Here is a 16095-nt window from a genome sequence, read left to right as displayed (position 1 = left end):
ATTTTACAAATTTGATACTTTTGCTTCTTCTGAGGCTATTTTTGGGAGAAAGGTCTTACAGGCAGTGGTGCCTTCTGTTTAAGTTCCTGCCTTGTCCCTCCCTTCATCCGTGTCCTAAAGCTTTGGTATTGGTATCCCACAAGTAATGGATGAACCCGTGGACTGGATACACCTTACAAGAGAAAATAAAATTTATGCTTACCTGATACATTTCTTTCTCTTGTGGTGTATCCAGTCCACGGCCCGCCCTATCACTTTAAGGCAGGTGTTTTTATTTTTAAAACTACAGTCACCACTGCACCCTATAGTTTCTCCTTTTTCTTACTTGTCTTCGGTCGAATGACTGGAGGTGGGGGTTAGGGGAGGAGCTATATAGACAGCTCTGCTGTGGGTGTCCTCTTGCAACTTCCTGTTGGGAAGGAGAATATCCCACAAGTAATGGATGAACCCGTGGACTGGATACACCACAAGAGAAAGAAATGTATCAGGTAAGCATAAATTTTGTTTTATGTTGCTTTCCAAGAACAAACAATTGATAACCCATTTGCCAGGACATTTCAAAAGACATATTTTAGAGCACTGTTACATCATGAGACAATTATTTCCATCCTTAACACCAAATACAAACTCTTTATGAGGCTAGATTGCTTGCTCTTGCTCAGCCTTTTAAAACAAAATTATTAATAATAAACTAAATGAAACTTACTATAGCCTATAAATTGTGCCTCCCAAGGGTCTCCAAAGCTTCAAAGAATGCTCTTCGTCTGCAACCCATTATCATATAGGATAACCAATATTGCATGACTACTGCACTGTCCAAAAGGTCCACTGTCTTCATAATACAGTCTGTGTTTAATGGATATATATTCTGTTTCTGAGTCTCTTGTGACAATGAAAGAATTAACGGTTCCCATTTTTAAATAAATAATATAGATCTCTTAAGTGGTTTGCTTAACGTAATCCCATTGTTCCAGTGTTAGCTGAGTTAGTAAGGTCGGTTTTAGTTTTTTAAGAGAGGGGACCTGCTGAGATATCCAATATTTGAGGATTAGTTTCCTAGATAAGAGAATGGTGGTAATTGTAAATTTCTTACATGGATTAAGATCCTGGAGTAAGTCAAACAAAATTTGCCTATCTGTTAACTGTAACGGGGCTGTACAATGGTTTGTAGCCAATAACCTACGATACCCCAAAAATGTCTGAGGCGTGGACAACATTGGACTAGATGCATAAAACCCAGATTGGGAAAACTATACTTCAAGCATGTGTTAGTTGTGTCTAGTTTCCATTTCTGTAGTCTTTGGTGTAATATGCCCTATGTAAAAATTGAACGTGGGATTCACAAAGCTCCATAGATAAAGTAGCTTCCCTAACTCTTTGAATACTGTCTGTCATCATCTTAGAGGTTATATTATTATAACCTTTGTGAAATGTACTAAGTGCTGTCACTGAATTATTTAATCCTCTTATTGTCTGCTCCCACAATTGTATTTTATGAGATCCTTTTATTTTTCCCTTTTTAATTAACAATTTCCAGTGGATTGTCTATTAAGAGAATAATTCTAAATCTTCTATAGACCCATCTTATCAGCTTCATTTATGTCCTGTTGTTCGGATTAGCTTTATTTTTTAGACAAAAACGCTATCCTTTGCTTTCACGTTATGTCATTAGATACAACCAACCTAGGATGAGCTAAAGAAAGCTATCTTTATGTTAGTGTCTGTAGATATAATATTACTACTAAAGAGCTCCTAGAATTTCTCCTGTTCACCAGTGTATCGGACTTTAGAGATGAAGAGTTGCTTTTTGAAATTGCCTTGGTGGTTAAAACTTTATGTCCGGTCCAAGATTCCTTTATCTTTGTTTGGAAGTTCTACTTTTCATTGCAAGCATTAAGTTTGTTCTTATCTTAGTAGGGGAGAGCATCCTCTTCAGGATTCTTGAGTATGAATTGTAAGAATCATTTTGAGTTGAAAGGTACAGCAGGTCAAGGGCAATATAATTAACTAATTATCTGAGATACTCTGGAAGAGTTATTCATTGTTACAAAGAAAGACAGGAATTTCCATCTGATATTGAGCTTCAAGCCATTAACTAGAATGTGAAATTACCTCAGTTCATTGTGAAATCTTAAAAGGATGTAGATAAAGGGCAATGTATGACCGGTTTGGATACTACTCATATTGATGCGTGTTTTGCTTTGCTTCTCTGGACTCTCAGCTGGTATTTTTCCAATCTGTGCATATTTCAGCAATGACAATCAATGTGTTCTCCATGGACCTTGCTGTAGTTATTGCTCATGCCAGATTGTCCTGTGTCTCTGTAATTTTATACCTTGATAGTATTCAGGTCATGGTCGAATTCCCAGGCCAGACACAAGAAAATAACTCTAATTATAGAATTGTCTCATCCCAGTCATTGGTCCTTGCTCCATCCTTATTTTTTTATTTCACTGAATGTGATCACCCTCCAAGTACAAAGTTTGACGAAATAAAGATGTTTACATTTTTGGATATATAATTGTATTCCCCTTTGTAAACACCACCACAATATATGATTATTACTGTAATACAGAGGGAATCACAGGGCTTATGATATTGATATTTCAGAGAAATTGTTTTTCCTGCTGTATTTGTATGTCCCCTAATCCTGGGTCAGTGTGTTTGGCAGAACAGTCCAGGTTGAATTTTTATTTTCTCAATTTTCTTTCTTGAGTTTATGATATTTGCCCTTGGTAATTGGTTGTTTCTTTGCATTTGTTTGTCTTTTTAAAGAAGAAAAAAACCTAAAATAATAGCTTGCTGGTAAATCAAAAATCTATTACCTTGAAAATGCTATTTATTTAGTGAGTTGTAGCCATGCTCGACCAGCAACTTAACAGTATTTTAATACAACCACAATGCAGGGTTGTAATATAAAAAAATGTAAACACTTGGTATATTAGTTATTGTATTAGAAATAGTCAAAATGTAATTTGTTTGTGTACAATCATATTGATGTGTATGTAATGGTGTACTAGCAAATCATAGCCTCTTTTTCATTACAGGTGTATTCAACACAGCTGGGGGCAGCCATTCTGGGCAGAAATCAAACACACTTAATGGAGGTGGAGGGGAAGTCATCAGCCTAAGGCCAAATAAGCAGAGGACCAAGAAGAGCAAAAGCCCTTTCAGTAGTTGTGTTCTCCTTTAGAACTTATGTATTTATGCGATCAAAATGGTTATGAATCGGGGACTACAGTGCAATCCGTTAAGAAACAAAAAGAGGGACACGGTAACTTCTAAAAACACCAGCCAGTTTTATAACTGAATTGCATCCTCTTGGGATAATACAAGAGATGTGCTTTATGAAGAAAAGTCAACAAAAACAAAAAATGATGACCTTTTAGGGAATTAGGGGTATTACATTAATTTATTGAGGGTTTATACAATTTGTTGAAGGTTTGTTACATGTAATAAGGTACACTATTAAAAAACAATCTTTGGGCTTAGGTTAACCATTTTATTAAGAAATGGGGGAAAATCATCCCTCAAATATGTTCAGAAGCAACATATATGATAGCATGTTACTGGTGCAATATCAGCACAACTTACAAAAGTTATCTCAGATTACTGGGAAAATATTTAAGGTACTGATATTTTATGATCGTTTTAAACAGTTGAGGATAACCTAATGCTAAACTAAAATAGTAGTTAACTTTTTTTAACAATAATTTTAAATGCAATTAGCTGGCGAGCTATTTGTTGGCATGTATCCCAGTTATGGGCATAACCACCACAACTTTTTGAGTTATGGGCATAACCACCACAACTTTTTGTGCATAGTGCCAAAAAAAATCTATATTTTATCCTTTGACACTAAGCTGCTAATATAACATATTTTTGGATTTGAATGTTCTTTTCTTGTTCTGCTACTTAATTGTTGCTATTTTCCACCAATGTCATGCCACATTCAGTTCAGACCATTACTAATCATTCTTGATTATAAAGGTCAAACATTTATATCTGTCAAACGCAAGCCTTGCATTGATAGCCTTAGTATACTTATTTTAAATATTGCCTTTTTATATTAAGTTACAATAGGATGGTTTTAAAGCAGAGAACGATTGAGATGGCTTTTCCATTAGATTATATACATTTCTTATTTGCTAAATCTAACGAGGGACCAGGGGAATCCCCAACCACCCACGTTGATTAGAGATGAAAAATATTTTATTCTCTGCTTATTCAAGTATATAAATAAAGCAGGTAAGAAAGCTGTGGTATCTTAATATAGGTATATCATAAAGGGTTGTATAAAACATTTTTATGTATATTAATAAAGACGTGAAAATACTCAAAGCTATGACTGACAAATGAGAAACTTAAATTATTTTTCTATTGTGAAATAAGTGAGGTCCCAGGGGCTGTATGTACTTTAAATAGGATTGCCTGAGACAAGAAGTAATAGGCCCTAATTGGTGAATAATACTGTATGATGTGTTAGCTCAGATGAGCTCAGAAAGAAAAATACCTTGGAGGTAGTTTTTCTTAATATATTTTATGCATCTGATGCCCAAGTTATGTATTGTTTATTTTATGTGATGGCCCTTAACACAGGGGGACCACATATCAATTTTCTAAATTTATGGCTATAACAAACTAGTAATATTGCTAAAAATGTCCAGGGGCACAGATCCGGATTTAGGTAAGGGTACAATGTACCCTGTGTTTTCTTTTCTCCCCTCCAAAGGGCTCTTTTAAAGGGACAGTCTAGTCAAAATTAAACTTTCATGATTCAGATAGGGCATGCTATTTTAAACAACTTTCCAATTTACTTTTATCATCAAAAATTTGCTTTGTTCTTTTGGAATTCTTTGTTGAAAGCTAAACCTAGGTAGGCTCATATGCTAATTTCTAAGCCGTTAAAAGCTGCCTCTTATCTCAGTTAATTTTGTCCGTTTTCCACAGCTGGATATAGATAACCTTGTGCTCACTCCTATGGAGTTATTTACAAGTCAGCACTGATTGGCTAAAATGCAAGTCTGTCAAAAGAACTGATAAAGGGGGCAGTCTGCAGAGGCTTAGATACAAGGTAATCACAGAGGTAAAAAGTGTATTAGTAATGTCACAGTGTTGGTTATGCAAAACTCGGGAATGAGTATTAAAGGGATTATCTATCTTTTTAAACAATACAAATGCTGGAGTAGACTGTCCCTTTAAAGGGACATTAAACACTTTGAGATGGTAATATAAAATGATAAATCGTATATATAAAAAAACACTGCAATATAATTTCATTATATATTTGTCCCCTTTTCCATTAATTCCATTCTGAGCTTTCAGTTCCTGATAGAAATGGAAGTGCAGAGCACTGTTATATTCCACACAGCCATTGGCTGAACACTCTGACCTATTTATAACTGTCCCTAATTGGCCACAGCAGAGAAGGTAACCTAAGTTACAACATGGCAGCTCCCATTGTTTTATAGACACTAAAACTTTACACTTATTTTGTCAATATTTAAACAACTAATGAAACTTTAAAAAATACATCTACATTTTATTCTTAGACTAATCTTTTCTTTGAATGCATCATTCTGTCTAGTATTTATTTAGTGTTTAATGTCCCTTTAAGCTGTGGCCTTCCCAACTCACACAGTTTTAGTTCCTGAGGCCATAAAAAACTATGGTAAACATTGTTCTATTGTGCAGAGGACCACCATTTAGCGATCCCTTGTTTATCTAAATGTTTTTCATCTGCTTCTGATCTGGAATTCACAGTATACATTTAAAATATACAAGTTAATATATATTTTATTAAACTTTTATATAGGGATATTGGATTGATGTATTTACCCTCATACATTACTTCTGTTTTTTATTTTAATAAATGTTCTTCGGGGGCCATATCCATTCCCAGCTATTTTCAGTGGCAGCTCTTGTTTACATGCTTGTAAAGGCAACAAGCACTTGAGTCTGCTGTCATTAGTGGCTGAAGCACCATGGCCTTACCTCTTGCTACCTGTTTGTATATTCCCCTAACGAATTAGAAGAGATGTGTTACGGTGGATGTATCACTTCAATGTCCCATGAAACTTTACATAGCCGTTTCATATGTTTACTTATTACTTCATATCCTAAATTGCTACAGCTTTTTTATTTTGCTTCTATTTACTGAATAGTAATATTTTGTTATTTAAAGGGATATGAAACCCATTTTTTTTCTTTCATGATTTAGAAAGTGCATGCAATTTTTAAAAACTTTCTAATTTACTTATATTATCTAATTTGCTTCATTCTCTTGATAGTCTTTGCTGAAAAGCATATCTAGATATGCTCAGTAGCTGCTAATTGGTAGATGCACATAAATGCCTCATGTGATTGGCTCACCCATGTGCATTGCTATTTCTTCAACAAAGGATATCTAAAGAATGAAGCAAATTAGATAATAGAAGTAAATTGGAATGTTATTTAAAATTGTATTCTCTATCTAAATCATGAAAGAAACTTTTGGGGTTTAGTGTCCCTTTAATGACTTGCCTTATTTTTAATTCACTTTGTCATTAATACTCGTAAGTAGTTGATCAAATATTTGTTATTGAAAACAATACCGGTTTAGAGATTCTTTTGATACATTTGATTACAAATAATAGTGGTAAAAAAAAGATGTGTTTTAGTAATTTCTGTGTAGTGAATTTTGTATTAGGTTTCCCTAGTCACTTTGAGGGAGTGGCGAATAAATTAAATTATATGTAGGCAGGTACACACATTTACATTCTATTGTGGCAGTGGGTACGTATGATACGGCAATGTCAAAAGGTTATATTGGTGTTTAGGTGTCACGCAGAAAGAGCTGGGTATTGTTTCCTTTATTTTTTTTACAGTAGATAGTAATTTAATAATCAGTCCTAATAATTAAGGTTTGAGCAGAATATTGGGCAAAATACTAATGCCTAAAGTAAAGACAAACCTCAACTCAGGTGCACTTTACAAAACATATTTTAAGAAGGTTTATCTTGAGCTGCATGTTAAGGTTGGATGTGCAAAGTACATTTTTAATACACGCACAACTTTTTGCATGACCATGAGAAGAATTTTGTTTACTTTATCCGGTACATAAAAAGGGAACCATGATAGCAGTACATCCTATTAAATGCACTAGAAAATGTAGTGCATGTAATCGGAATCTAGTTCAACTTCCGTTTCTTGAATGATTTGGCTCAAAATCCAAGTCCAGTTGTCTGTGGATTGAAAATGTAATTTTTGTTTATCATGTTGTATAAATAAACCAATTTAGAAAAAAAATGTCTCGCTGTCAACACTTCTCATTTTTTGTTTCTCTTTTTTTTCATAAAATAAATAAAATAACTATTTTACATCCCTACACATAGCAGAAAATTATATTTTGAAGCACATCACATACACCATCTAGTATATTTCATAGAGATTATATGTCCAAAATGACACAACCAAACAACTTTAAAGTAAGAGTTAATAAATTGTATTTGTTTTTGTTTCTGTTTTTCTTTTATGCTCGTTATATTCAGTACTATTGGAGTATTCCGCTTTTTTGCCTCAAGTAGGTAGAACCTCTCAGAAGTCTTTAGAGTTTCTCCTACTTTCTAAATATAGCTTTTCCCTTCCTGCTGAATTCAGTTCTGTTTGTAACACTCACCTAGATTACGAGTTTTGCGCTAAACACGGTGCGAAAATAAGGCAAAAAAATTTGCGTTATTGCATTCTCCATAGAGTTGCCATTACAAATTACTGAAAAGCCTCCTTATGCTTAAACTAAAACTACGAAAAAACTGAAAACCTAAATTACATATTTAAAAAAAACTAATCCTACAAAAAAAATTACTAAATCTAAGATTACAAAAATAATAAACACTGAAATTACAAAAAATAATAAACAAAATTATAAAAAAAACAATTACACCTAATCTAATAGCCCTATAAAAATAAATAAGCCTTTTGTAGGGCATTGCCCTAAGTTAAACGGCTCTCTTACCTAGAAAAAAATACAAAGTCCCCCCAACAGTAAAACCCATCGCCCAACCAACCCCCCAAAATGAAAAACCTAAGTCTAAAAATAACCTAAGCTACCAATTGCCCCTAAAGGGGCGTTTGTATGGGCATTGCACTTAAAAGGGCATTCAGCTCTTTTAACTTGCCCAAAGCCCTAATCTAAAAAAAAACAACCTAACACTAACCCCAGAATACTAACGGTTCCTGAATTCCGGACATCCATCTCCATCCAGGCGGTAAGAAGTCTTTATCAAGGCGGCAACATTTTCATCCATCTCGGGGAAGTCTTCTATCTTCATTCCGGCAGCGTGGAGCTATCGTGGACGGCGATGACATCCTGCACGGAGTGTCCTCTTCACATGATCACCGCCGTACACTGAAGTTGAATACAAGGTACCTGTTTCAAAATGACGTACCTTGTATTCTTATTGGCTGATTTTCTTCTTCAAATTCAAATCAGCCAATAGGATGAGAGCTTCTGAAATCCTATTGGTTGTTCAAAACAGCCAATAGGATGAGAGCTACTGAAATCCTATTGGCTGTTCAAATCAGCTAATAGGATTTCAGTAGCTCTCATCCTATAGGCTGTTTTGAACAGCCAATAGGATTTCACAAGCTCTCATCCTATTGGCTGATTTGAATTTGAAGAATCAAATCAGCCAATAGGAATGCAATGTATACCATTTTGAAACGGGTACCTTGCTTTCAATTTCAGTGTACGGCGGTGATTGTGTGAAGGGGACGCTCCCCACATCGTAACTAATAAACTAAACCTATTAACCCCTAAACCACCGGCCCCCCACATTGCAAAACATGCAATTAAACTATTAACCCCTAAACCTAACATCCCCTTGACTTTAAATTAAAATTACAATATAACTATCTTTAAATAAATAAAATCTTACCTGTGAAATAAAAAAAAACTAAGTTTAAACTATAAATTAACCTATCATTACTATTCTAGTAAAATTAAAAAAAACTACCAAATTAAAAACCTAAATTACAAATAAAAAAAACAAACTAAAACTACGAAAAAACTGAAAACCTAAATTACAAATTTCAAAAAAACTAGTCCTACAAAAAAAATACTAAATCTAAGATTACAAAAATAATAAACACTGAAATTCCGAAAAATAATAAACTAAATTATAAAAAAAAAACAATTACACCTAATCTAATAGCCCTATAAAAAATAAAAAAGCCCCCCCAAAATAAAAACACCCCCTAATCTACAATAAACCAATAGCCCTTAAAAGAGCCTTTTGTAGGTCATTGCTTTAAGTTAAACAGCTCTCTTACCTAGAAAAAAATACAAAATCCCCCCAAGCTCTTTTAACTTGCCCTAATCTAAAAAAAAAACTAACATTAACCCCAGAATATCTACTCACGGTTCCTGAAGTCCAGACATCCATCTCCATCCAGGCGGCTAGAAGTCTTCATCAAGGCGACGACATCTTCATCCATCTGAGGGACGTCTTCTATCTTCATCCCAGTGGAGCGGAGCTATCCTGGACGGCGATGACATCCTGTGCGGAGCATCCTCTTCACACGATCACCGCCGTACACTGAGGTTGAATGCAAGGTACCTGTTGTAAAATGACATACCTTATATTCCTATTGGCTGATTTGATTCTTCAAATTCAAATCAGCCAATAGGATGAGAGCTACTGAAATTCTATTGGCTGTTCAAATCAGCCAATAGGATTTCAGTAGCTCTCATCCTATAGGCTGATTTGAACAGCCAATAGGATTTAACAAGCTCTCATCTTATTGGCTGATTTGAATTTGAAGAATCAAATCAGCCAATAGGAATACAAGGTATAAACACTGCACATATATTAACCAATCTTCATATATAAAATATATCGAGTCCTATAAGACAAAAATGGAAGAGTCGCCCTTGGTGCAATAACTCAAAAATAAAGTGATGTAATAACGTGTGGTAGCAGTAGATAAGGTATTCACAAACGGACATGCACATCCAGTGCAATACAACATGGACCGAGGCTTCAGAGCCGCTCAGCTGACTCAAACAATCCAATAGAGCAGCTGGGCCGCGAAGGGGCTTGTCTCCAAGCTTCCGGTACCAGCAAAAGGAACACGGCCAGTGGTAAAGTATTACTTACGATAAGTTTGCGTAATGCGAGCTCTCAAGTGTGTACCCAATAGTAAAAGAAGAGCAAAGTTCAAATAGGAAGTAGATTTATTAAAATATATTAAAAATGTTGCACAGCAACGCGTTTCTGGGCACAAACTGCTGTTTCATCAAAACTGGTCAATCAAAACGTCTGTACAGCCTGATGAAACGGCAGTTTGTGCCGAGAAACGCGTTGTTGTGCAACATTTTTAATATATTTTAATCTACTTCCTATTTGAACCTCTTCTTTCTTTTTTAAGATACGATGAGTCCACGGATTTCATCCTTGTTGGATATCGCCTCCTGGTCAGCAGGAGGAGGCAAAGAGCACCACAGCAGAGCTGTATATATAGCTCCTCCCTTCCCTCCCACTCCAGTCATTCTCTTTGCCTGTGTTAGTTATAGGAAGAGGTAAAGTGAGGTGTTAGTTTAGATTCTTCTATCAAGAGTTTGTTATTTTTAAAATGGTGCCTGTGAGTACTATGTTTCTACAGGGTGTAGCCATATTCCTTGTCAGCCTCTGGAGTAGAGCTACAGGTGGCTTTAAAGCATTGGGAACTGGTGGGATTTCATTTTCACTGCGCCTCCCATATTGTGTGCTGCCTTTCAGATAAATGGTCTTAGCAAATATTATCTAAGACCCTGTATGTCTCCACAGAAACTGCAGGAGGGAGAAGACCTCTTGATCCTGTGAGACCATTCATGCTGTCTCTCAGCATTAAGGTATGTGTAGCATTTTTATTTTCTGGGACAGTTTTTAACTCAGAGACTGCTGTAAACATTGCCTATCTGTTTCCTCTAAATATATATGCACTTCCTGCTTTTCTATTTAATAAGGGGGAAGATGTGGTGGGGGAATGTCATGGTAAGGAGCTATGATATATGAGAGGCTCCTATTGGGACACTTAATGGCTGTGGGCAGAACACTTGGGAATACAGTGTTCTGAGAATTCAGACTCCGGTGTAAGGGCTGATGCTTATTACTACGGACATTATGTCCAGTTAAGTAATAGGCATCAGTTTTCTGTTGGGCATACAGTTTTGTTCAGACATTATGTGTTTTTACTTTTGACGAACAATCTCGGGTACAGTTACATTCTGTTTAGAGTTTGTGTGTTATTTACGCCCACGATGGGCGGGGTTTTCTTTCATGCGCTCAAAGAGAAGCTGCGCAGTTGTGTTCCGACTTCGGAACTCTCCCCAAGTGTCGGCATCCGTTTTCTGTGAACATACTGAACATTGACACTCAGCAGGCAGTGGTCGAGTGACGGCAGGCGCCTCAGCAGAGCTGTGAGGCGAATGAGGTGTACTATTTTCAAGGCATTTTGGTTTAACTGCAGAATGCTGTAAATTTATGTGTCTTATTTTTTACAGATACGGTTTTGGTATGAGTGCAGTAAAATTGTGCAATTTTATTATTTAAAGGCACAGTTACACTCTGTTTTTCAGGAGTTTTACAGTTCTATTAGTCTATGCTCATATTTTTTTTTGTGTGTGTGTTTTCAAATACAACAGTTTTCATTTATTTTCAACCCATGACCATTTTTGCCTTTGCATTAATTTGCTTAAATTTGTTTACATTTGCTTAATTTTGTTATCATGGAATGTTACATGTTCCATGTGTTTGAATGCAAATGTGGAACCTACTGTTACTTTTTGTCCCTCATGCACTAAGAGGGCATTACAATTTAGAGAGCAAATTTTCTTTGATAAAGGCGGATGCTTCTCAGGGTTCTACTGATGAGATACTAAGTATGCCGCAACTTTCTCCCCAAGTGTCACAGCCCTTAACGCCTGCTCAGGTGCAGCCTAGTACCTCTGCAGCTTCTGCTGCGATAACATTAAAAGACATAGCTGCAGTTATGTAATCTACTCTTTCAGATGCATTATCTGCCTTTCCCGTATTTCAAGGCAAACGCAAGAGGAAGGATAATTACAGGGTCAATTTAGCTTCAGATACTTTGATGGCGACCTCAGATGTACCCTCTCAGGGCGCTGATTTGGAGGGTATGGAGGTCCTATCTGAAGGCATACTGTCTGACTCAGAAAGTGTCTTACCACTGACATTCAGAAGTGGTTTCCATCAGGTTTAAGCTGGAACACCTCCGCTTGTTATTGAGGGAGGTTTTGGTGACTCTGGATGACTGTGATTCTATCGTGGTTCCTCCAGAAAAATTGAGTAAGTTGGACAGATATCTTGAAGTCCCTTCTTATTCTGATGTTTTTCCAGTTCCTAAGAGAACTTCAGAGATTATTGCTAAGGAATGGGAGAGACCAGGTATTCCATTCTCTCCTCCCATTTTCAAGAAAATGTATCCTATAGCAAATGCTATCAGGGATTCTTGGCAGACGGTCCCTAAGGTGGAAGGAGCAATCTCCACCTTGGCTAAGCGAACTACTATTCCTATTGAGGATAGTTGTGCTTTCAAAGATCCTATGGATAAGAAATTGAAGGGTCTTCTTAAGAAGATATATGTTCATCAGGGGTTGTTATTACAGCCAGCGGCCTGCATTGTTACGGTTACAAGTGCGGCTGCTTATTGGTTTGATGCTCTGGAAGAATCTCTTAAAACTGAGACTTCTTTGGAGGAGATACAGGATAGAATTAAAGCTCTTAAATGAGCAAATTCATTTATTACGGATGCTTCTCTGCAGATTACTAAACTAGCGGCTAAGAGTTCAGATTTTTCCATCTTAGCACGCAGAGCTTTATGGTTGAAATCTTGGTCTGCGGATGTGTCATCCAAGTCTAAGCTTCTGGCTATTCCTTACAAGGGAAAGACCCTGTTCGGTCCGGACTTGAAGGAAATTATTTCTGACATAACGGGAGGTAAGGGTCATCTCCTCCCTCAGGATAAAAGATCCAAACAGAGAGGTAGAGTAATTTTCGTTCCTTTCGAAATTTCAAGGGAACCCCCCCTTCCTCTTCCTCTAAACAGGAAGGGAACTATCCTCATGCCAAGTCTACCTGGAGACCCAACCAGTCTTGGATCAAGGGTAAACAATCCAAGAAGCCTGCGGCTGCTCCCAAGTCAGCATGAAGGGCTGGCCCCCGATCCGGGACCGGATCTAGTAGGGGCAGACTTTCTTTCTTCATCCAGGCTTGGATAAGAGATGTTCTGGATCCCTGGGCTTTAGAGATAGTGTCTCAGGGATACCAGCTGGAATTCAGAAATTCTTCCCCCAGAGGAAGGTTTCTTCTTTCTCAATTGTCTGTAGACCAGATAAAAAGAGAGGCGTTCTTACGCTGTGTAAAAGACTACTCCTCCTTGGGAGTAATTTGCCCCATTCCAATTCAGGAGCAGGAACAGGGGTTTTTAATTAACAAATACTTCTGGTTTAGGCATAGTTCTAGCTTTATATTTAATAAAATTAATCTTACATTTCAGAAAGATATATGAGCAGACTATGGGGCTGATTTATCAAGCCCTTTAGGCTCGCCGGAAACAGAAGTTTTTTTTTTTTAATATGTTTATTTATTTTTCCATCAGTATCAATATAACTGTAACAGAGCTCATTTGCTCATATTTTGCACCACGCAGGGTAAGAAAGAAAATTTTTTCCAATCATGTATACAGAAATAAAAAGATAGATATCTAGCATTTATGCCTACATAATAACCAGGTTCCGTGCCCATTACCTTATGGACATCACACAGTAAATAAACATTATAAGTAGGCAAAAAAAGGGGGAAGAAAAAAAACCAAAATGCTATGTTACGTCTAAATACAATTATTACATTTTGTTCTCATTAACCAGATCGGAAAAAAGAAGAGCGAGAGAGAGAAAGAGAAAAAAAAAAAAAAAGGGAACAGAAAAAAAGAGAAAAGCCACCTCCTCCTCCACCACACCACGTAAAGGTGTCTTAGAATCTTAGGGTCCCCCAATTTTTCAAAGCCAGGATACTGGGAATAGTTCTCGTAATATCAGACCTTCAAAGTAGTCTGTTTTATGGAATGCCTTAGTAAGTATATATTGCATGGGAAGCGGGTATGTCTGGATAATATTTTCCCATTTATTGAAAAAGCGTTGGGTTGGTTTATTGTGTAGGTTTGACACATTATATTGTTCGAATGTGATCTGTTGTCTCACTGCTTCTAGGAATATCTTAAAAGGTATTGTTCTGGTCTGCTTCCAATTTCTTAGAATTAAATTCCGACCTATAAGTATAATAGTGTTGATCAAATCATAGTTCTGGGCTGTTATGTTTAGGAAAAAAATGTTTATAGGTTCCAGGACTAAATGCTCAGGGCAAAATTTATTTAGCCAAAAGTTAACCTTCTGCCAAAATTGCCTTATTTTGGGGCATGACCAGAAACAATGCATCAGATCAGCCCTATGCATTGAGCATTTGTGGCATATTCCCATGTTTTCTGAAGACCATGCTGCCAATCTTTTTGGCGAAATATAAGCATTGTTAAGTAATTTTAGAAAAGATTTGTGCCAAGAGGAACGGAGGGGAGCTTTAATCAGCCATTTGATACCCTTCTTTATGTGATCCCCGCTAAGTTCTGGGAAATGTTTTGCCCAATAACCTATATATTGTTCATTATTTAATTGACCTTGCTTTGCCAATAAAATTTTGTATAATAATGATATTGAGTGCTTTCCTTGCTTATATACATTGATATAGTCTCCAATTTGTTTAAAACCTACTGGCCAATTCCCTAACTTAGCTTTCTTATTAGCAAAGTGGCGTAGCTGAAGATATGCGAAAAAGCTCTCCTTCTTGGGGAGATCAAATTCTCTAACAATACTCTCAAAGGTTCTTAAATTAAACCTTTGGTCAAAGACTTGTAGTAATTTGTCAAATCCTTTATCCGCCCATTCTTTAAATACCTGATAGTCGCATCCGGCTATAAACTCGGGGTTCCCTCTGATCGGAAGATAGGGGGAAATAGAAAAATTAATTTTAAGATATTTACATGTCATTTGCCATGCTTTAATCACGTTGTATATACTGATAAACCTTTTGGTGCTGTCTGGGAGTTCTATAAGAGAGCAATGTAAGATTGCTTTACATGCAAACGGATATATTAAGCTCTCTTCCAGAATTAAGTTAGTTAGTACCTCGGTTGACAGAAGCCAATCCACCGCATTCCGTGCCAAGATGGCCATGTTATATAATCTAATGTCCGGGAAAGCTAGCCCCCCATGTTCCCTCAGTTGTGACAATTTTTTAATGGCTATCATATGTCGCGACTTGCTCCAAAGAAATTTAGCACATAATTGATTAAATATTTTAATATCTTTTACCTTAATGAATAGTGGTAAGTTGTTCATAGTATAAATTATCTGAGGGAATAAGATAGATTTAATCATAGCTATTTTAGCAGACAAGGAAATAGGGAGTAGTGCCCATCTTTGCAACTTGCTTTTAAGTCGTGAAAAAAAGGGCGTAAAGTTAAGTCTATACCAACAATTAGGATCTTTATGTAACATGATTCCTAGATATCTAATCTGCGTAACCTCTCTTAGCTCATATTGTGTCTTGCTATCCATGTTTTTGTATATCCATAGAATCTCTGATTTAAGCGTATTGACTTTATAGCCCGAAATACTACTAAATAAATCTAATGCCTTGAACGCAGTAGGGATATTTCTATGTGTTTGTTGGAAATAGAGAAGTAGATCATCGGCATATAAGGCAAGCACAAACTTCTGAGATCCAATCTTTATTCCCTCCAATTCTTGTCTGAGATAAATTGCTAGTGGCTCAATGGCCACATTAAATAGGAGGGGTGATAAGGGACACCCCTGGCGCGTTCCCTTCTCTAATTTGAAAAAATCTGATTGAGTATTGTTAACCAGTATCGAAGAGATGGGGTAGTTGTATATGGCTTTAATGAATTCAATCAATTTACCTGAGAAGCCAAACTTTTCAAGGGAAGTGTACAAATGTTCCCATATTATAGAGTCAAATGCCTTCTCCGCGTCGACCACAACCA

The 16095-nt window shown here is 36.5% G+C and overlaps 1 protein-coding gene across 1 annotated transcript in view; it reads left to right on the top strand.

Moving 5' to 3' along the window:
* Positions 1–7366, top strand: part of RAB23 (RAB23, member RAS oncogene family) — a 68271-nt gene extending 60905 nt beyond the window's left edge. The window contains exon 5 of the mRNA XM_053711971.1: positions 3048–7366. Coding sequence (XP_053567946.1) covers positions 3048–3193 — 146 coding nt within the window. The 3' untranslated portion in view covers positions 3194–7366. The remainder of the gene's footprint in view (positions 1–3047) is intronic.
* Positions 7367–16095: the final 8729 nt, after the last annotated feature.

This window comes from Bombina bombina, chromosome 4 (genome assembly GCF_027579735.1).
Source record: "Bombina bombina isolate aBomBom1 chromosome 4, aBomBom1.pri, whole genome shotgun sequence".
NCBI classification, from domain to species: domain Eukaryota; kingdom Metazoa; phylum Chordata; class Amphibia; order Anura; family Bombinatoridae; genus Bombina; species Bombina bombina.
The sequence above is the reverse complement of the archived record's forward strand: the minus strand, read 5'-3'. Positions and strand labels throughout refer to the sequence as shown.